Consider the following 20,795-nt stretch of genomic DNA (forward strand, 5'->3'; position numbering starts at 1 on the left):
ACACAAAACAAAATCGCTAGTAATATTAATAACAAAAATTAACACTCCCTCGCTACTAAGAAAACCAAGATTTGGAGTCGACTAGTAATTACACAGAGATTTTAATTTGTGGTATATTAATAAAATACTTGTTTTTATTTTAATATAAAATTTATGTGAGTTATTTTAATCTTGAGCTCCCTGATTTTCATTTCTGGGTCCAGCACAACGTGCATTACCATTTCTGGGTCCAGCACAACGTGCATTACCATAAAGAATTGAACGTGGCGGACGTGAATCATGGTGAACAATAATAATATTTACACCGTTGGATTGAAATCGAATATGGTCTCAATCATCTTTTCATTTCTAATTTGGAAGTCTAGTTGTAGTCCAATTATCAGAAAAATGATAGGTTAGATGCTTAATTAAGAAGCAGAAGCAACCCAATTTTGAATTTTCATTCTGATACAAAAGTTAGGAATATTTCTTTTGAAAAACCTTTGTACCTGCAACTAGCGGCTCTTTCTCTTTTGAGTCCATTCCTAATTTGTCCAAGATGAAAAAGATTTCCTTCTTAATATTTATTGTCCATATTCATACACATATGGGCTCTACGACAACAAAAAGACACAAAAGTTTTACATTATGAAATTGGTTGATTATATTGAAGGATCTTATAAGAAGAGAATGACGGCTAAAATTATAGAATATCATAAATTTATAACATAACCCTAATAACTACTTTATATACTCGACCCTAAATCCTTGGCTATTTGCACAATTAGCCAAAACTCTTTAGTGATATTAATTTGGGTTTTAATTTGTTTTAAATATTTATTTCTAAGAATTTTCAAACACAATTTGAGATATGTAAATTCACTAGCTGTTCATGTGTCACTCATAGGTTCTCTAACATACAAAGAGTTATCAATGGACTTTCTTATAAAAATTCAGTAAATTCATAGGGGGATACCAGAACATTAACTAAAATCGGGGGTCAAACAACTTTTATATAAAAATTTTGTTGAAACTGGCATTAATTGGACAATTTTCATGCGAAAAAAGTTGTCTAAAACTGACATTAATTGACATTTTGAACAACTTTTGTATTTTTGAACCTACTTATGAACATTTTTCACACAATGATGTCAATTAAATTAACTAAATTTGGGGGTTATCACCTAATCACATGATTAATTAGCATCCTAGTACTTGTAAGCATATTTAAAACAGATGGTTTTTTTTTTTTTTAAAACCAGAACTCCGAATTATTCACATGTGCAAGCATTCCAATGAATTCATGGGCCAATACTAGCCCATGAACATGCCTATCCCAACGGCACATGAGAAGGATATAAACCATGCAATTATAGTTGGATTTGACCGAAGCTGATCAATTGTCCGTTCAATTTGGCTTAATCCGAAGCCTATCTATAAACACTTATAAAACACCAGAATGCATTTTCAAGGAATTCAGAAAAAAAAAAAAAAAATCTGTATTCAATCTAAGAAAATTTCCAATTATGTATACAAATTATTGTTGTATGTCACAGGAAACTTTTTTATTCTAATGAGGGAACATTTGGCATACAACGATTCACAAAATTACAGGAAAAAGAAAAGGTGCCATTTTCCTGCCTCTTCCAAATCGGACATCTAATTTTGGCTTGGCCATGGTAACATAGGCAAATCTTTAACCAAAATCACAAAATAAAATTTCCAACTATTGACTCCCATCAGAGGCCTGAACAACTTCATCGGCTTTTCTCTTCTCATTCTTGGACTCATAGTCGTCAAGGTATTGCTGATAAAGAAAACTGAGAAAGCCCCATAAAGCCAACAACATGGCAATCACCTTGATGCCACCCATTTTGTCATGAAAAAATACAACAGCCAGAATTGGAACCAAAGGCAAACCCAGAACACTTATGGCATTGGAGAACAGAGAGGATGTCTCGAAGATCAATCCTGTTGCGCCAATATTAAAGACTTGCCAACATATAGCAGTCCAAACCAAATTCATAACATATGAGATCTTCCCTAACTTGTATGCTCCCATCTCTGTCTTTAAACTCTTAAATTCCTTGCTCACAAGAAGTCCCACCATTGTAGCACAGCTTGCAACTAGACTCGTATACACTATCATATCCATGATTACTGTAAAAGTTTCCTTCTTCAGAACCTTTTGGAAGGTGAGTTGAGTAAGCGAAAGCACAAGTCCAAATCCTGCAGATGCTCCAACAGTGCAAATGAATCCAATTATATACTTCACCTTCGACAAGCCTGTGGGGTTCTCAGAGTCGCTCTGGAAAACCAGGAGCGTGGAGGAGATTGTGAGAAGGACTAAAGAGTTGATTATGAATGGAGTGAACTTCTGCTTGTTAAGGAAGAAGGAGAAGAAGGAATTGAAGGCCAACTGGGATGCACAGATGAGGGAATAAGTTGAAACTGGCAGATATAACAACCCAACTGAATACAAAAAGCAATCGGCTGCTATAAGCAAGCCAAGGGAGAAGTAGACAGAAGCAAGGACAAGAAAAGAAGGCGGTGGGGCAGTTTCATTACTGCTTGTGTCGGAAATTTTTGGTGGTGGAAGGCAGTAGTAGGGGAGGAGAACTGGGAAGCCTACAAGCTGCACAAGTGTTGCCAACCATTTGCTATTGCCTCCTTTGTCATAGTATTGTCTTCCCAGGAGAGTGGCCGCTGCTTGGCCGGAGAGAACAAAGAATATATGCAAGGCTATTCTGATCCACCGTTGATAGGCTCTCGAGTGTTGCACTGTTGCTTGGCCGGCCACACTAGCCTCATTTGACTCTGCATCCTTAGCTTCCTTAACTGGCAAAAATTATACGTGAAAAGATTAGCTACAGAAGAAACAAAGCTAAGCCAACTCAAACTCCAATCATAACAGCAACCCAAAACACAAAATCATTAAAAAGAGAATTTTCAAAGACTAACCCATGATTTGGAGTTGCAGTTCTTGAGTTTCTGCCATGTCGGATGGAAAAAAGAAGACTGGAAAAGATTATAAACAAAGACTAGAATGAGAGAAACCGTATATATACACGAATGAAGAAGCTTCAAACCCACCATTCACACTTCTTTGTCTGCTTTTGTCGTTTGCTTCAGCAAATCAAACAGTACATTCATGGAACATAAACGTGCAAAGTCAGCTTAATTTGACTTAAATTAGGTCTTGTTACTTGTCTTTCTCGCTCATTTGGGATTATAATTATTCTTTTGCATGATTGAAGTTACAGAAATACTCAAACAATTAATAAGAGCTATCATTTAACTCTCCTGTTTCGCTGTACAACAGACAGTAGGCTATAAATTTCCTCAGAGGATTGAACAAGGCTGAGTTGAATCGTGCTAAACAATGGCAAGATTTCCACGGTTGAAATTGGATATTGTCTCCATCATCTTTTTACTGAGTGGAGTGTGGATATAATCTAGAAGTAAGAGCTGGTCCACACAAGCACAAACCTTTTTCCATTGTAGACATTTACTTCGGGCAAATGAAATTTGATCATCTAGAAATCCACAGAACTTAACACATGTCTAAATCTTTGAGCTCTAACCATCTAATTTGAAAGTCTAGTTGTTGTCCATTTACCAAAAAACCTAGTTAATTTAATATTTGGACATTGATTTTAGAGTTTACAGTTGATTTAATCCGTCTTTTTATACCTACTTGACATCTAAGAATTTTACGTTTACCATTTATATCCATCATTTCTTATGTTTTATCAATTTAAAATTTGTTTAAAAGTGTTATAAAATCCAGTACTAATTTTCAGTTAACCAGCCACAGGGTAAAAGGCAAAACCTCCCCTGAACAGAGCCTCTGAAGATGATATATTATCAAAGCTGAAATTAGAATGACACAATCTGATTACTCTTCATGAACTTTAGATAGAATTGCTCTTAAACTTTGCTGATATCATTTATTAGGTTCTAAAAATGTTATTTAATCTCTCTAACCTCAAAAGCAAGTACAATTAAAAAGATTTTATATCCCACATAATTCCCAACGATGGGATGCCCAACAAGTATTTTCAACCCTGTACTCAACTCTTTGTGGAGACATGAGAATAATGACAAGTGTTTATAATCCCACACTCAACTCTTTAGTGGCAATAATGCTGTTACTTTTAGTTATGCTGATCGTTATAGAGTGGACTTGAAAGGTTGAGATTTAAAGAGATAAGCAAAATACAAGAGCAACCCACTTAGCCAAAACCTGTCAAATTAAGCCGACAAGCAAAAAAATTCCAACTTGACGGCTCAAGTTGGCGTTAATAATGAGTGAAAAAGTGATCGTTATCCCTTTGGATGCCGATGGTGCTGGCCACAAACCGGTGCTTCTATTTTGGATCTTGTGAAAGAGCCCAGGAGTGCTGTCATGAACAAAAATCTGCGTCATGCATTGGAGATTCCATACTTCAGTAGACCACAAGATTCGCCACACTATTTTTATGAAGGGGAATTGAATTTTTTATCAAAAAAATAGGTATATCTATATATTTAAATCTTTTTATCTTATATATTAAAATATTTAAATGGTATTTATCATCTAATATTATAAATATTCGTATTTATAATTTTATTTAAAATATAATTTATTATTATTTAATGTTATAATTTTATATTATTATATTATTTAATATTATTATAATGTAGTTGAAATATTGATAATTAAAATTAGAAATTAGTTGACAAAGATTCAAGTTTGAATTTAAAAACACACAAAAAACAGGTTGACGTTAACTCATTTCCAATTTTAACTATCAATATTTCAACTTCATAAAATCACAACATTAAACATAATAAATTATATTTCACATGAAATCACAAATAAGAAAATTTATAATATTAAAGACAAGAGCGGTTTAGATATTTTAACACATAAAATAATAAAAATATTTAAACTATAAAAAGTATGATATAAATGTATAAAAGGGTCCTCTTTTAGGCAAAAAATTCGATATCCCTTTTTAAAAAGTTTATATCTTAAAACATTTGTTACACTATAAATATGTTGGATATATTTTAGAATTTCATATCATTTGAAAATGATAAAAAAATTATTAGTAAAATAATTTATAATTTTTTATAAAATCGTGATAAATTATATGTTTAAAATAAATAATATTTTAACTAAATGTTATACATAGTTATTAATGTATGCATAAACTCATGATAAAAAGTATTTTAAAGTCTTTTAAATTAGAATTATGTGATTCTAATTTTAAATATATATAATTTAATTTTCAGATAATATATTATCTAATAATTATATAATTATAACACTAATTATATGATAATTATCTGAATTTTTATTTAAATCCTTAAAACTGAATTCATATTTCATTAAACTTTGCATATAAACTATGCAAATTATAGAGGTTGCGCTGTTCAAATTGTCATAGAGCACAGAGCACCACATTGTTCCAATATTTGATTATTTATTCTCTTGGATACAATCATTGCCCACTTTAGAGTTGAATTTAAATTGAATCAAACTTAAGTTCGATTCAATTTATATATAATTAAGTTCAAACTTGAGTTTGAGGTTTTCGAACTCGCTTTAAATAAACTTGAGCTTAGCTCGTTTAAAAAAAACTCAAGCTCAAGTTCAGTTCAAACTCGAACTTTTAACTAATTCGTTATTAAAACGACGTCATTTTAATATATATTGATCAAAACGATATCATTTTGTATCAAAATTATTAATTCAAGAGTTTAACGAATTAAACACTCTAAAGTTTGAGTTTGAGTTCAAATTCAAAAATATTGAAGTTTTTAATTTAACCTTATTTGAGTTTAATTCATTTTAGATTTATTCGAATTAAATTCAAAATTAAAATCAAATAAATTTGATTTGAATCTAATACTAACCCATTAAACAAGAAGTGGAAAAAGGACTAAAGGTAATGGTAATGCTTTTTGAAGAGAAGTTTGACTTTTGGAAAATTATTGTTGAATGATTCATGAATAGTGTAAATAATATTATTCTAAATTTTTTTTTTATGGGTTTTGAGTATTTAAAGATATTTGGTAAGGGGGTGATTTTAAATTATGGTAAAATAAAATTTATTTATATAATATGTTTTTTTAATATTCAATAAAATATTTAAAGTTCGTAGCTACAGTACTGCTTTTATTCATGTACTAAGTCTGTACATGAAATCTCATTTGTGAACTATTTCAAGGCCGGAAGGAAAAGCTTCAGAATCTTCACTGGCAATTCTGGAATCAGTTTCTGAATTGGATTTGTCCAAATACTGCTGATAGATATAAGAAACAACGCCCCAAATGGCCAAAACCATGGAGATCACCTTCACTCCATCCATTTTGTCATGGAAAAACACCACAGCCAAAGCTGGAACCAGAGGAAACCCTAAAACACTTATGGAGTTGCAGAACAGTGAAGACACCTCAAAGATCAATCCGACGACGCCAACAGTAAAAATCTGCCAAGCTATGGTTGCCCAAAAAATAGTCATCACATAGGCCACTTTTCCAAGCTCATACAATTCCATCTCTTTACTTAAACCTTTCCATTCTCCACTGGCAAAAAGTCCCACCAGGGTTGCACCAGTTGCAACTATTGAAGAATAGAATATGACATCGATGATCTCTTTGAAAGTTCCTCTGTTAAGAACCTTCCGAAAACAAAGCTGCATCAAAGCAAGTATCAATCCACAGCCTGCGGATCCAGCAATGTTGCATATGAACCCAATAGCAAACTTCACTTTGGAGACTCCAGAGGGCTCTCCAGAGCCATCTTGAAACATAAGAAGGATAGAGGAGATGGTGAGAATCACCATGGAATTGATGATTAAAGGGGTGAATTTCTGTGAATTCAGGAAAAGTGAGAATAAAGCATTGAAGCCTAACTGGGATGCAGAAATGAGAGTGACAGTAGAAACAGGAAGATATAGCATCCCAATTGAAAGCAGAAAGCAATTCAATGCTGTAAGTAAGCCTAGTGAGACATAAATCAATGCCACAATAAAGGAAGATCTTGGTTGACTTCGAAGATTGTTTGAAGTGGGTTTTTTGAAAGCAGAAAAGCAATAGAAGAAAAGGAGAACTGGGAAACCTGCAACCTGCATTAATGTTTCTACCCATTTGCTTGTGCCTCCTTTAACATAGTACAATCTTCCCAAAAGTAGAGCCACTGTCTGGCCAACAAGGACAATGAGAATGTAGAGAGCTATCCTCAGCCACCATTTGTAATCTATTTGTTGAGGCACTGCTGCAGTCATATTTATATTCTGAGCACTTTTTGGTTTTTTAGCCTCCTCAACTGCAAACAAATTGAAGATCTGGAGGCATAAGAACAATTTTAAGCAGAATATAAACTGAACATGGATAGAAATTTCATTTTCATCTCTTTTCTGAAACAGAGAGTTTTAGAAGTGCAGTCTTTTCCAACTTAAATATGTTGCTAAAAAGAAACCATGAACCCAACGTTGAAGAAACAGAACAAGACAATATTCCTAAAACTATGGTGTAAGGTTGAAATTCATTATTACTATATATTCTTGCACATAAATTTTTTAAAAATATAAAATAAAAACAAACCTTTTAATGCTATGAATCATTAACTTGGAAATTGCATATATATATATATATATATAGACCTTACCCATGATTTGGAGTTGCACTTCTTGAGCTTCTCCCATGTCAAATAAGTACTGTAAAGATGGAAGAACTTTCAAAACTGTAAAGATAAAAAAGAGAGAGACAGAAAGATGGTGCGCCTAATTGTCTGTAGATGAAGTTAATTTATCATATTTGCATGAACATCTAGAAGGCTTTTCAGTCAACTTTAGGCTGCACGTGAGTCAATGATTGATAATTTGGTACTGTCATTGCCAAGTTGCTTTAATTGTTACTGTATATTTCTTGAAAAAAACCTTCTATATAATAGGACAAAACCTCAGCCAACTAATAAGGTAATTTTCAACACTATTTTTTTTAAATTCTCAATTTGGGTTTTTTTTTTCAAGCTAAGGTCCATGTCAAAAAACAAAAGATTAAAAAGAACAAAGGGGAGTTAAGGCTCTCCGGATCTCCTGAAGCTCAGGAAAGACTATAGAGGACACAATGAGAGCATCAATATAGAAAGGACCCTTCTTTGCAATCTAATCTGTTACATGGTTTGCATCTTGAGTAAAATGTGAAGTTTTTTACGATCCAACTCAAGGAAAGCATGTTTTGAACGCCAATAATAAGATTGGCTTTGGGATTCTTTGTCAGACTCCATGTGAACAGTAAAATGGAATTGAACCAGATATAATTGAACTTAAAAAAGGACACAATTATTTAGGATATCATCTTGTCTACATTCAGTATAAACGTCAAAAGCAGTGGCCACTGCAAGTGCTTCTGATTGGAGTTTCATCATTCAAAGTCCATAAAAAGAGCGATGGAGTTTGCTAGTAATTCATTAGCATATTTTTTATTACCTGAAATCAAAAGGGTAGGAGTAGTTTTCGATTTCCATTCAAACTGTGCTTTTTCAACTGAATTAGTATGAAACCATTAGCTTGAATAAGGAGATACATGAATTTAATACCAGAAGGTTACCCATTATCTACTGGATACAATTTAATACTAACAGAAATTACGTCAAAAGGCTTACAGGACTAGTTGAATATTCAATTTTGATGGGTAGACTGATTCTGATGGAGACATCATGCAGAAATCAATCCATGAATTAATTTTTCAGATGTTGAGTCAAAGTTGGAGCACCTGTCTTTATCCCTACAGGTGTAAAGGAATATCAATAATTTGGCACTATAAAAAGTGTTTTTGACTAAGTGGGTTAGATTTTGATAGACAAGTAGGCCAACATTCATAAATTTCTAATATTTCATACAAGTGAATGGAGAAAAGTAAATGAATTAGATTTCTAAAAGGTTTGGTAAAGGGCATCTGTTTACAATTGTAATTGTAGTATAATGGTGGGATGAATTCTAAATGGAGGTTATCCAAATTTAAGAAGTGAGTTTTGAATAGTGAATTTTCAAAGAAATTTAAGATAGTATTGAAGAGATTAAACTAATAAACTTTGCATTACACTTGAAAAAATTGCAATAGGTGACGGGTAAAATAACGATATATAGTAAAACTTGTATGATTTGAATAAAACAGGTGTAACCTATTATAAACATGAGAGGTGTGAGTACATGTATAAGTATCTATCAATTAGAGTTTGTGTAACACTCTAAGACAAATATCAAATTAACGAATATCTAAACACAAAACTATAATGACTATATATTCAAAACCGATAATATATTGATAATGTGACACTCTTATATCAGAATATTACAAATAGTATCATAATCAATCCATATGTTTTTAGTGATAGCCAGCTAAACCTTAACGACAATGTTGAATTCTATAAGAGAGTGAATTTATCGATAATTATTAAAATTTTATAGAGGAAGATACGACAAATCAAAGGGCATTTAAAACTCAATTAAAACTCAATTTAATAATAAAATACTATATGTATATAATTTTGAATACTCAATTAAGTATTAGATGATATATCATCGTGTAATTGAATGATTTTAAATTAAAAATAAAATAAAATCTAATCATGACATAAAATCAAAACTGAATACATAAGGTATTACTAAATAAATAATATTCATATTTGACGGAAAGATTGTTTTTTGGTGGAAACCAATATATAGATTTTTCAAATGTTGAGTCAATTTGGCAGAACCAGGGGGCCCATTGGCAATACAAAATGTGTTTTTGACTAGCAGGGTTAGATTTTGATAAAGTAGTCCCACATTTATTAATTTTCCAATATTTCCTCATACAATTTATGGAATATCTACATATTAGGTTAATTTGATTCCTTATTCTCATTCTCATCAACATCATTTCTCCCAACAATGGGAGCTTTAGCAGCAGCATCTGCATTTCTACTGTCAATTTTGGCCTTATGGTCATCTAAATAATAATGCTGATACACATAGGAAACAAACCCCCAAACAGCCAATATCAAAGCCAGCACCTTCACCCCACTCATTTGATCTCTGAAAAACGCCACTGCCAGAACTGGAACTACAGGCAAACCTAGAGTGCTTATAACATTTGAGAACACTGAAGACACTTCAAAGATCAACCCAATTGAACCTACTGAAAAAACCTCCCAACACACAGCAGTCCATATGAGAGTCATAAGATAAGACACTTTCCCAAGCTTAAACCCTGCCATTTCCTTGCTTAAACCCTTCCATTCTCCACTGGCAAAAAGCCCCACAACTATAACACAGCTTGCAACAAGCGATGGATAAATTATCATATCTAGAACCACCTTAACTGTTTTCTTCTTGGCAACCTTGTGTAGAAACCATTGTGTAAGTGAAAGAAGTAGTCCATATAAGGCTGAGGCAGCTATAGTGCATATGAAACCGATTGCGTACTGTCGTTTGGAGAATGGATGGCCATCGTCGCTTGAAGCAGTGGAGTCGTTGGTTTGAAAGATGAGGAGAATGGAGGAGATGGTGAGAAGGGTTAAGGAATTGATAATGAGAAAAGTGAACTTCAGAGAGTTGAGGAAGAAGGAGAAGAAAGCGTTGAAGGCTAGTTGAGAAGCGCAGAGAAGGGAGTAAGTAGAGACTGGAAGATACATGTACCCAACAGAATACAACATGGAGTCAGCGGCTATAACAATGCCGAACAAGGAATAAGCTGATGCAAAAAGTAAAAGAGATGGAGATTTACGTTGGAGATTGTTGGAAACGGGATGTTGAAGTAGTGGCGATGAAATGAAATAGAAGGGAACAAGAACTGGGAAACCTGCAGTGAGCATAAGTCCAGCTAGCCATTTGCTGTTACCGCCTTTGTCATAGTATAATCTTCCAAGGAGAGTGGCCGCTGTCTGCCCAACAAGAACAAAGATTGTATAGATGGCCATTCGGATCCACCACATCAAATTTCTTTGGCGAGTGAATGAGCCTCCTTCTGCGGCTTCAACGCCTGCAGGTAAATGTCAAGATCATCATTCACAAGCTAGCTACCATGGGACTTCATTGCATCAAAATTTACATGCGTTAGACAAAGCTATTAGTGGGAGGTACCCTTACCCTAAACAAGGTTGGATTCAATCCACACATTGAACTTGTATCAGAACCATAATGCCCCAACTCAAGTTATGTTCAAAGTTGCTTAAACAGGTGCACGGTATCACTAGAAGATTCTTGACAGAATAAATAATATCTTTAAAGTGAATAGTATTATTTATGAGGCGACCAACCAAAATGAATGAGCAATTTAATTTCAAATTGTGTTGAAGTTATATCAAATAAAATCAATATAAGTGAGTGGTATATAAGTATAGTAGATTGAACCTTAATACAAACTGATTAGTTTTATATAATATGGGTTTAGATCTTCACACTTATAATCTCACTAAAGTTTTATATCTAATAAAAATAATTAAGTGAATGGTTTATAAATGTAGTAGATTTGATATTAACTCAATCTAATTGGTTTTATGTAATATAAATTTCGATCTTCATATTTATAGACCACAAATTAAATTATTAAACTAAAACTCTATTTTAAAATCAATTCATTCAAATTCAAATTCAAATTGAGCAATAGATTCGGATTGACTCCTAATTCTAAATGTGTGTGCAGTTATGTCTCATATCCTCACAAAATCTGAGTCAGTCTAACCCATAAAAGTCTAGTAGTATTATCAAATCAATTACCACAGCCTAGATCAAACTCTAATTATTAAGCTTCATCGGCTAAAACAAGATCTCAAATATGGTAACAACAGTGTTATTAACTCATATCCATGCATGCATGTATCTCTCTTGATTAAAAACAAAAAAATAAAAAAAACCTCTTGACTCTCATCGCTTACCTAGAATATGAAGCTCCACTTCTTCTTGTTGAGCACGTCCCATGGCAATACTGAAGAAGAAGAGAAGAAAAAGAACACTCAAGGAGATCGAGTTTCAGCCAGGCAGAGAGAGGCCCTTGAAATTAAAGTCCTCAGAAATATTAATATCAATAATTTGTAATCTGTCTGAATGCCAAACCAGCAGCCCGTATGAGGTTAAAGACTTTCAGTAAGAGACACGTAGTCTTGTGGGTAGCATCAATTAAACATACTCACGAAGTTACTTATACTAAATTTCAGAACCCATTTAGATGATTCCAATTTGCCGGCCTAATTAGAAACAATCATCTCATGCATTTGACACATTTCTCTGTGTTTTATATGGCTACAAAATTCATCTAATTATCATGAACCCTTGACGTGCCGTCTGAACTGCGGCTTGTCTAAATTATTCAATTCATGGGCAAATGCTAACCCATGACTGTCTATCCATGTATTTTGAATCATTTACAGGGGCACAAGATAAATAAATCAACCATGCAATTAGAGTTAAATTCAATTAGAGATGATCAAGCTCAAATTGCAATTGAGCTCAGTTTAAATCAAAGTTTATCTCATTAATGATTCTTCTCATTTCTCATTAATTATTTTTTTTAATGATTTATTTTAACAATTTGAACCAATCAAACTCGTTTTCAAACTAATCATTCTAAATTCAATCTAAATTCAAACTAGTGTTTGTTCATGTTTAACCAAATGCCAATCCATCCTAGGTGCAATGTATTCTTCATCTTTTTTGAGTTCATATTATATTTGCAATTGAATAGCACCATCAGGCCTACCCACTTCACCTAAAGTCCAAATTCTCGACATATCTATAAACACTGAAAAAAAAAACACCAAAATACCTTTTCAAGGAATTCATAAAAATATATCTGTATTCAATCTAAGAAAATTTCCAATTATGTATACAAATTATTGTTGTATGTCACAGGAACCTTTTTTTTCTAATGAGGGCAAATTTGACATATAACGCTTCACAAAATTACAAGAAAAAGAAAAGGAAAAATTTCGTGCCGTTTTCCTGCCTCTTCCAAATCAAACATCTAATTTTGGCTTTGCCATGGTAACAGAGGCAAATCTTTAACCAAAATCACAAAATATTTGCTTCATAAGCGTATACCTGTGAGCAACATTTTCCAAGTCCCTCGTTTCACTCAGCCTATACTTGTTTTTGTATCTTCTACACAAAACCCCTGTTCAACTTTCACTTCGGTTTAATTGTTCAAGCCTGTACAGTAGTGGTATAAGTGAATAAATAAGGTTAAAAGAACTATTATTGACTTTTTCCGATTTTGAACAAGGCGTGAAGTATATAATTTATGTCCAAGAATTATACTCAAGTGCTCAGCAAGAAATTTACCGGTGAATGTGGGATCAAGAGGAGAATGAGTGAAACGCAATACAAGCAAAAAGAAATTGCAACTCCAGCAAGAAAGTTAGACAGAAGCCGCCGATTGTCTTTTGTAGGTACAAAAGCTGTCTTGAGTATATTGGTTAATTCAAAAAGTCTATGAGACACCTGTAGAAGCACGAGAAGACAGCAGGACAATGCCGGGAAAAAATGTTAATTAAAACTATTTTCTCTAACAATAAGAAAAAAAATTAACAAATATATACTTACCAAGACATAAATAGCAGTTGTAAGCATGAAATTGAGCATAGGGTATTCTGGGATAATAGAAAGGAGCCACTTGGGTTGTCCATTAGGCATGTCTGATCTGCAAACACAAACTAAGAGGTGAGAAATCGTCTGCAATAAGTCTGGAGAACACCAAATTCTTGGAGTTTTGGACAATACTTATGCTAAAACTATGATGTATTCATGTTTTTAGTTCCATTTCTGTACATTTTGATGAAGCAAAAATAAGGAAAATAAATTATGGTAAATATATATTATAGAGGGTACACCATTTCCATAGTAAGTTAATACAGTAAATACAGAAATAAAAGAAGGGAGAAAAAAAAAAAGAGCAAAGAAATTGTCTACAAACCTCAACCAGATATGGAACTGTGAGATATAGGTTTCCAAAGTTATCTTGCCAAGCCACCTGGTATGGCAGGGTTGTGCAGTTAAGAGATGAAACTAAGTATTTATGGACAGAAAGAATACAATTTAACCTTTTCACCAAGGTCATAGAATGTAATTATAATGGTCAAAGAACTTACGCAAAAAGGGTCAAAGAGACATTCCGAAGCTGCTGAGTGAAGTTCCGCAAACAAATGTAAACACTGGAATCACAAGAAAGAAGAGTTAAAAACTTGAATGAAGCTCCTTAGAGGGATCAACTATTTCTATAACCACACCCATAAAACTCCCTAATACATGCTGGAACAAGAAAATCTGAGTACGTACGTAATGGGTATCCATGATGTGTATGGATGGTACTTGTTGTATGTAACTTTGTCAAGCTTGTAGATGCACTCATACCATAAGTAACCAACCTACAAAGTAACCTAATGACATTAAACCTCTAACCTATATAAAAAACATAAAATCAGTTATTTATTTTACGTGGCAATAGCAGTAATCACAGTAGCATGCAACTCACCAATAAAGTGACTGCCACAATGCCTGTTTTGATTGAGAGTTTTTTCTTGGGTTCAGATTCCTCCAATTTCTCCATCCATTTCTCAACCTAATAGTTTCAACATTTTAAAAGTTAGCTGTTTAATTGTTAATTCAAGAAAGTAAGAAATCTATGATTACCAAACATTCAAGAAATTACATTGGGATGACAATAGGCATATATCATTCCGATGATCCATATATAGCGATCAAGTCCAGATCTAAAATGCCACTCATGCAATCGAGGAAGATCCGGTTTTGCAGGATCAGTATACCCTGCCATAGGACAAAACATAATAACAATGATATATACACACCTGGGATATGCAAATCAACGTAAACCCAAACCATTGGGTTTAGCGTAAATTAACCATATTCAACATCTCAATAATAAATCAAGTATCAAAGAGAGAAGCAGTTGAGATTCATTCAAAAGTCACACCTGTGGAGAAGCAAAGAAGGCCATAAAATACAACCAAGATAACCATGAAAATCATGCCATAAAAAATTTAGTAAAACTTCAGGGCATGGATTCAGTGCTCTGCATCTACTAAGTTGCTTACCCAGTAGAAAAGAAAAAGGACTCCACAGTATATCAAAAACTCCAGGAACTTCCCAAATCAAGATGACCACAAGAAAGCATGCCAGAATCTTCACAATCATCACTGATCTTATCTCATTATACTTGTTAAAAATACCAATAGCTCCATACACCATTATGGTAAAAAGAGTGTGCATTGGGCAGATATAGTACAGCATATAGTCATTGTTGAGAACAACACAGCAAAATGCCACAAAGCAATTCAGCCGCCACATCATCTTCATTAAGCAATAAAGATTTTAATGAATGTTAGAATGTTATATTTCAAAAAAAAAAAAGTCATAACTTGTTAGAGTTGCAGTAAATAATATAACAGTCCAGAGAGAAAAAATTACCTGAGCAAATCGTGCAAGGCTAAAATCCTTTCTAATGTAATAGTAGGAGAAGTTACCAAACCCAGTCATCCAAACATATGCAGCTATAAAGATTCGTATCGCATTGTAAATCTCAGTTGCAGCAAAGTAGTGGTACATTAAAAATAGGACCTGTGGAAACACAAAATTGATTATGATGCCACCACGTAGTGATTACAATAATCATATATGGATCATAAACAGAAGAAAGATATGCACAGAAGCAATCTCCAATTTACGCAAAAGATAAGGTAGCATATTCAATAGAAAAAAATTGTGCTGAATTCCACTCCTAGTTTGGCATTTGATAGAACTTATTCGAATAATGCATTGACAGAACGGGAAAAGATTAAATCACAAGCTGAATTCCTATGCGTTTGTAGTCTGACTATAATGGATAGTCATAATGGGATAGCATATGTTACAGCCAGACTAAAAAAAGAAAGAATGCAAATAAAAAGTGCATATGAAATATTTCAAAATAAATTCGAAACAAAGAAAACCACTTGATAATAAATTTCCCATTTTCCCCCAAAGTCATGATAAAGGCAGGATGTCTTTAAAAGATACAAGTTTTAACAAGAAATACTTGCCTGCATCCATCCTTTCCACTCTTCAGTCTGATGCCTATTAAGGTAAAGTATGGTCTTTCCAGAAAATGCTGACTTGTCAGTATGTTTCTTCAGAGAAGTCATAGCTGAAACTATGACAAGAAGAAGGTACAGAAAAAGGAATAGATCGCGATTGTAGTTCTGTGAGAGAAAACCCACAAGACAGGAAAGTAAAATATTATAATTCGCAGGACAATCAAGCTTATCATCATTATCAACATGCAAGCATAAACCATGACCCTAGCAACCTCATCTATGAATAAGCAATTCTTATGGTAACATAGATGTCTCTAAGATATATGCCACAAAGGCTTCAATTATTTTCAGGTTAAACATCATCTTTATTAAATTCTATCAAATGACACTGTGGGTATGCAAGCCTATGGTATTGGTATCCACAAAGAGAGAACATGTTCTCTCTTTTTTATTACTCTCTGTTGCAAAATGATTATGTTGTCTCACCAAATAAATAAATAAATATATATAAATAGATGCTAGACTATGTTATTGGTATCCACAACAAGAGAACATGAAAATATAAAGCCTTAAATAAGTTCCAATATTACAGAATTATCTGGTATGAACTAGCCCTTAACATATAAATCTAAATTCTAGAGCACAAAAACTATCAGATCCCAAGTTATAAACTCTTTGACAAGAAACAGGTAAGATACCCAAATTGTATATTTTAACAGTCTTTTACAACAAACAGTATCACTATATAAAAGATGGAAAACATGTAGATATTAAAGAGTAAATAAATTAAGTAAGAAAGAAAAGATAATTGGGGATATGCAGGACATGTTTCAAATTTAATTGGAAGCCCTTCTGGAACCACCAAGCATATTTATGCTATGACACTTGAGTGAAGTGTGTCAGTGCAAAGCAATCTCAAACAAAAGAATAAATGAATAGAAGATTGATGTTTCTTTACATAAAGAAAGTACCTTGGTAGAATCACCAAGTAAATTTGTGCGGTCACATATATAAAAATAAAAAAGAATTCCCCCAAACTCAGCCCTGCATGCAAAATTTATTATGTTTATATATAGGTAGAGAAACTTTAGAATATTACACCATCTACAAAATAATATGACTCACATTGCTCTCAAAGTTGTCCGGTTTTCTAGCAAGAAGGTATCATCCATACTCAGAAATCTAAAGACCAAGGGGAGAAAAGTTAAGAAAAACTTTATGAAAACAATCATAACAATCTCCAAAACAATTCTGCAAATCAGAGGTGTGACCTAATCATGTTTGCTTTAATGGACGAACTCTGAAGCTTTGCAGAAGCTGATCTAATGAGGCCTCCTTCTAACAAAACAGTACGATCATCTTCCTTTATAGTCTCCTTTTCCAATTCAACCAGATTGGTGTCTGAATGGCTGCAACCAGGGAACTTACTTGTTTAGATGTTTAGCATCCATTAGAGGAACTAAATCATAACTATTACAAGCTTATTACAATCCCATTCTACCAAGAGAAACAACCTTTCATAAACAAAATGTAAACTTTTCCAAAATAGATTAGGGTTGCTTCCATCCAGAATATCCCTAACCTTGTTTTCATTTCCATAGGAAACAACAAAAAGCAGTGGGTTTTGCATAACTCTGAGCAGCATATGGCAAGAGGGCCATATGGCAGATCTCAAGAAATACAAAAGGAAATCGATTGAGCCAAAATTAATTGGAAATGAAGAGAAAGCTTGTCACCCCATTTCCATCATTATCTAGAAAAGAGAAGTTCAATATACACTAAATGGATGAATGACTTTCATTCACTCATTCTAAAACACAGTGCTTTCTAGAAGTTTCACATTCTTGCATCCCGATAGACACAACAAACTAAATGAAGACATTGTTTATTTACAAAAGAAAAAAAATCAATTTTCTCATATACAGAAAATTAAAATAAATGGACCCTATTTTCCATTATCCATTGCACAATGTAAACACATGCAAGTGGAAAACTGACTTACACTTTAAAGTGAGACGAGTGTTTTTTACATTCTAAAAACTCTGAATATATCCATGCAACAAATACTGGGATAATTCCGAGCAGAAATGACACCTGAAACATGCCACATGAACTTGTTATACATGCCAGTAACATGGAGTCAGGAAAAAAAAAAACTTTGTTATAAATATCAGGTAACAAGTACTCAGAACAAAATAAATATAATCAATTATACAGGATAGCAACTTTGAACTGATTGCCATCAGCTTCCCTTATTAGAGCAGATAAAATTACAGTTCCCTCAGTAAAATAAGTAATAAATAGTCTCAAAAATTAAAAGATATCAGTTTTGACATGACAAGAAGTTCAAACAAGAATGCAGCTACTCCCTCTCAAAAAGGATTTTCAAATTATAACACTCATCGTCAATTGTATCCAATAGATTTCACTTAAGCAGTCAACATGTTTTGTTGGAAGGTGAACAACAAGCACAAGAAAAGATCCAACGCCTAACATAAGTCACAAAGTCGAATTCATTAGCACAAAGTTGCCACATTATCATACCACAACACAGGATCAAAGATTCTGCAACAAAATAGTTCTGATCCATGATTAACTTAAGAGTACTAATGACTTCAAACCCTACAACTATTGACTCACAATCTTCAAGGTCACACCACTTTTGCATGCTCAAGACATTATCACAAATATAGTAATCTAACAGCATTACTCGAGGATCAGCTCCCATAAACTTGTAATTAATCTCCATCTTGCTCAACAAGCTTCGCTTACCAAGTTTAGAACTTAAATCATTAAACTATAACCAAAAAGGAAAAAATCTAAATGCATAACATCCAGAAGATCAAATAATGGGAAGAAATTGAACGAAACTACACCTGTCCAGGCGTGATTGGGCCGTAAACCACCATTCTGAATCCGTAAAACTGCAAATCAAAGCGCATTAGATGTTGAAGCCGGAACATTAAAAATTAATCTAAAATTTGTATTTAAATTTGAATTTGAATTAGAGATCAATACGATGACGTACCAGCAGCAGCAGCAGAAGAAGAAGAAAGCCAATGAAGAAGTGATGTCTAGGACATGGTGATAATAAATACAAGTTAGAGAAAAGCAATTAAAGTGCGTAGCGTAATAGAGAATGAAGAAACAGATATCAAAACGAAGAAGAGAATGAGTTTGCTTAAAGAAGAGAGAAAATGTTGGACGATACGTCGTTTTCACTTCTCTTCTCTTCTCTTCTCTTTCCCTCCGCTCGCCAAACGTTGTTGCTGTTGCTACGTGTGGTTTTCGGTTGCTATTTTGCTTTCGGTCACACTGAACATAATATTCCGAATTCCAATTAATGAAAAAAATATCTGCGAGATTTTATTTATTTTTAAATATTTATTATTTCTGGAGTTTTGAAAAACTTTCATCAGCAAGGCAAGCACCTAATGGTTTTATTTAAACAATTATTTAGTTTAAATAATTTTATATTTATATGTATATAATTTATATTGTTGGAAGTTGGAACACAAGATTTGAACAAGACAGCTCAACCAGCGTTAGCCGATTTGAATATGTCACACCGTGTTGAATATACCATTTCAATAATAATTAGGGAAAAGGACTATTTCCCACCTATTTTGTAAGTCTATCTCAAACTCATACTTACGGAAGATGAAAATCCAGTTTTTTCACTCATGACCAAGCTGCCGTCCAATTTCTCAATTAGGGACAGAGGTAAAATCGATATTTTATTAGTTAAAACCTTAAACTTTAAAATTTCACCATTTTCCCCCTCCAGGTTTTAAAAACTGAAAACTAAACTCATTCTCAAAGTTTAAAAAGTTTAGATTTCACTCCTAGGGTTTGCTTTCTTCTCCGACCACCATCGATAGTCGATAGATTCCACAAATCTCGCATCTTCGACTACAAAGGATAACAAAAGATGATCTTTAATCGTCAAGATCTGGAAGAACAGACAAAGGATGACGAAGCATTGTCTGGGTGGAGCGACGAAGAGAGACCTTTTCATCACACGATGGTGCGACGAAGAGAGGCCTTTTTATTGCACAGTGGTGCGACGAAGAGATCTCAGTCTCTTCGTCGCATCGTGCGACAAAGAGATGAAGATTTCTTCGTCACACCACCGTCGTCGCATTAGGAGAAGGAGGAGGTCAGTGACGACGTCGAAAAATGAAATTGAAGAATGGGGGTAAAACTGTTATTTTTGAAAGTTATGGGGGACGATTGCATTTTGAAAAATATGAAAACCCTATATTTGGGGGTGAAAATGTTAGTTTTTAAAGTTTAAAAACTTTGGTTAAAAATGAAATGTTAGTTTCTAAAACCTAAGGGGGTGAAAAGTAATCAACTTTATAATTTTTTAATATAAACAGTAAAATATCGATTTTACCTCTGTCTCTAACTGAGAAATTGGATGACAATTTAGTCATGGGTGGGAAAACTGAGATTTCATCTCTCGTGGGTATGAGTAGGGTTGGACTCGAGCCGAGTCAGCTTGAGCTCGAGCTCGGCTCGGCTTGGTTCGAGCTCGAAACGAGTCAGGCTCTACTCGGCTCGATCAAGTTCGAGCAGAGCTTGAGCTGGCTCGGTAGATTTTTTTTAAAATTTTTTATACAAAATGACGTCGTTTTGATCAATATATATTAAAAAAGATATCGTTTTGATAATAAAAAACGAACCGAATCAAGTTGAACTCGAGCCGAGCCGAGCCCGAGCTGGCTGCGAGCCGAGCTTGGCTCGGCTC

The 20,795-nt window shown here is 33.6% G+C and overlaps 4 protein-coding genes across 5 annotated transcripts; all 4 read right to left on the reverse strand.

Moving 5' to 3' along the window:
- Window positions 1–1,465: 1,465 nt before the first annotated feature.
- LOC123219548 (probable purine permease 10) lies at window positions 1,466–3,288 on the reverse strand. Its single transcript, XM_044641554.1, has 2 exons — window positions 2,941–3,288; window positions 1,466–2,817 (listed from the first exon to the last, which is right to left on the reverse strand). Exons 1-2 carry the CDS (start codon window positions 2,975–2,977, stop codon window positions 1,706–1,708), a joined length of 1,149 nt encoding a protein of 382 aa, XP_044497489.1. The 5' UTR covers window positions 2,978–3,288; the 3' UTR covers window positions 1,466–1,705.
- Window positions 3,289–6,061: 2,773 nt separating this feature from the next.
- LOC123219472 (probable purine permease 10) lies at window positions 6,062–7,749 on the reverse strand. The gene is made up of 2 exons (XM_044641456.1): window positions 7,640–7,749; window positions 6,062–7,297 (listed from the first exon to the last, which is right to left on the reverse strand). The coding sequence occupies exons 1-2, from the start codon at window positions 7,674–7,676 to the stop codon at window positions 6,177–6,179; spliced, it is 1,158 nt and encodes a 385-aa protein (XP_044497391.1). The 5' UTR covers window positions 7,677–7,749; the 3' UTR covers window positions 6,062–6,176.
- Window positions 7,750–9,778: 2,029 nt separating this feature from the next.
- LOC123218657 (probable purine permease 10) lies at window positions 9,779–12,457 on the reverse strand. Of its 2 annotated transcripts, XM_044640181.1 has the most exons (3): window positions 11,894–12,457; window positions 10,744–10,998; window positions 9,779–10,638 (listed from the first exon to the last, which is right to left on the reverse strand). In XM_044640181.1, the coding sequence occupies exons 1-3, from the start codon at window positions 11,934–11,936 to the stop codon at window positions 9,860–9,862; spliced, it is 1,077 nt and encodes a 358-aa protein (XP_044496116.1). In that variant the 5' UTR covers window positions 11,937–12,457; the 3' UTR covers window positions 9,779–9,859. The 2 variants fall into 2 exon arrangements, with proteins under 2 accessions (XP_044496116.1, XP_044496115.1); XM_044640180.1 differs by having other exon boundaries at window positions 9,779–10,998; window positions 11,894–12,456.
- Window positions 12,458–12,796: 339 nt separating this feature from the next.
- LOC123219584 (protein REDUCED WALL ACETYLATION 3-like) lies at window positions 12,797–19,455 on the reverse strand. The gene is made up of 17 exons (XM_044641590.1): window positions 19,071–19,455; window positions 18,919–18,966; window positions 18,045–18,136; window positions 17,314–17,451; window positions 17,168–17,224; window positions 17,014–17,086; window positions 16,049–16,207; window positions 15,438–15,587; window positions 15,065–15,320; window positions 14,662–14,777; window positions 14,485–14,571; window positions 14,289–14,377; window positions 14,102–14,164; window positions 13,927–13,983; window positions 13,557–13,653; window positions 13,296–13,454; window positions 12,797–13,163 (listed from the first exon to the last, which is right to left on the reverse strand). The coding sequence occupies exons 2-17, from the start codon at window positions 18,949–18,951 to the stop codon at window positions 13,158–13,160; spliced, it is 1,632 nt and encodes a 543-aa protein (XP_044497525.1). The 5' UTR covers window positions 18,952–18,966; window positions 19,071–19,455; the 3' UTR covers window positions 12,797–13,157.
- Window positions 19,456–20,795: the final 1,340 nt, after the last annotated feature.

This window comes from Mangifera indica, chromosome 6, assembly GCF_011075055.1.
Source record: "Mangifera indica cultivar Alphonso chromosome 6, CATAS_Mindica_2.1, whole genome shotgun sequence".
Classification (NCBI taxonomy): Eukaryota; Viridiplantae; Streptophyta; class Magnoliopsida; order Sapindales; family Anacardiaceae; genus Mangifera; species Mangifera indica.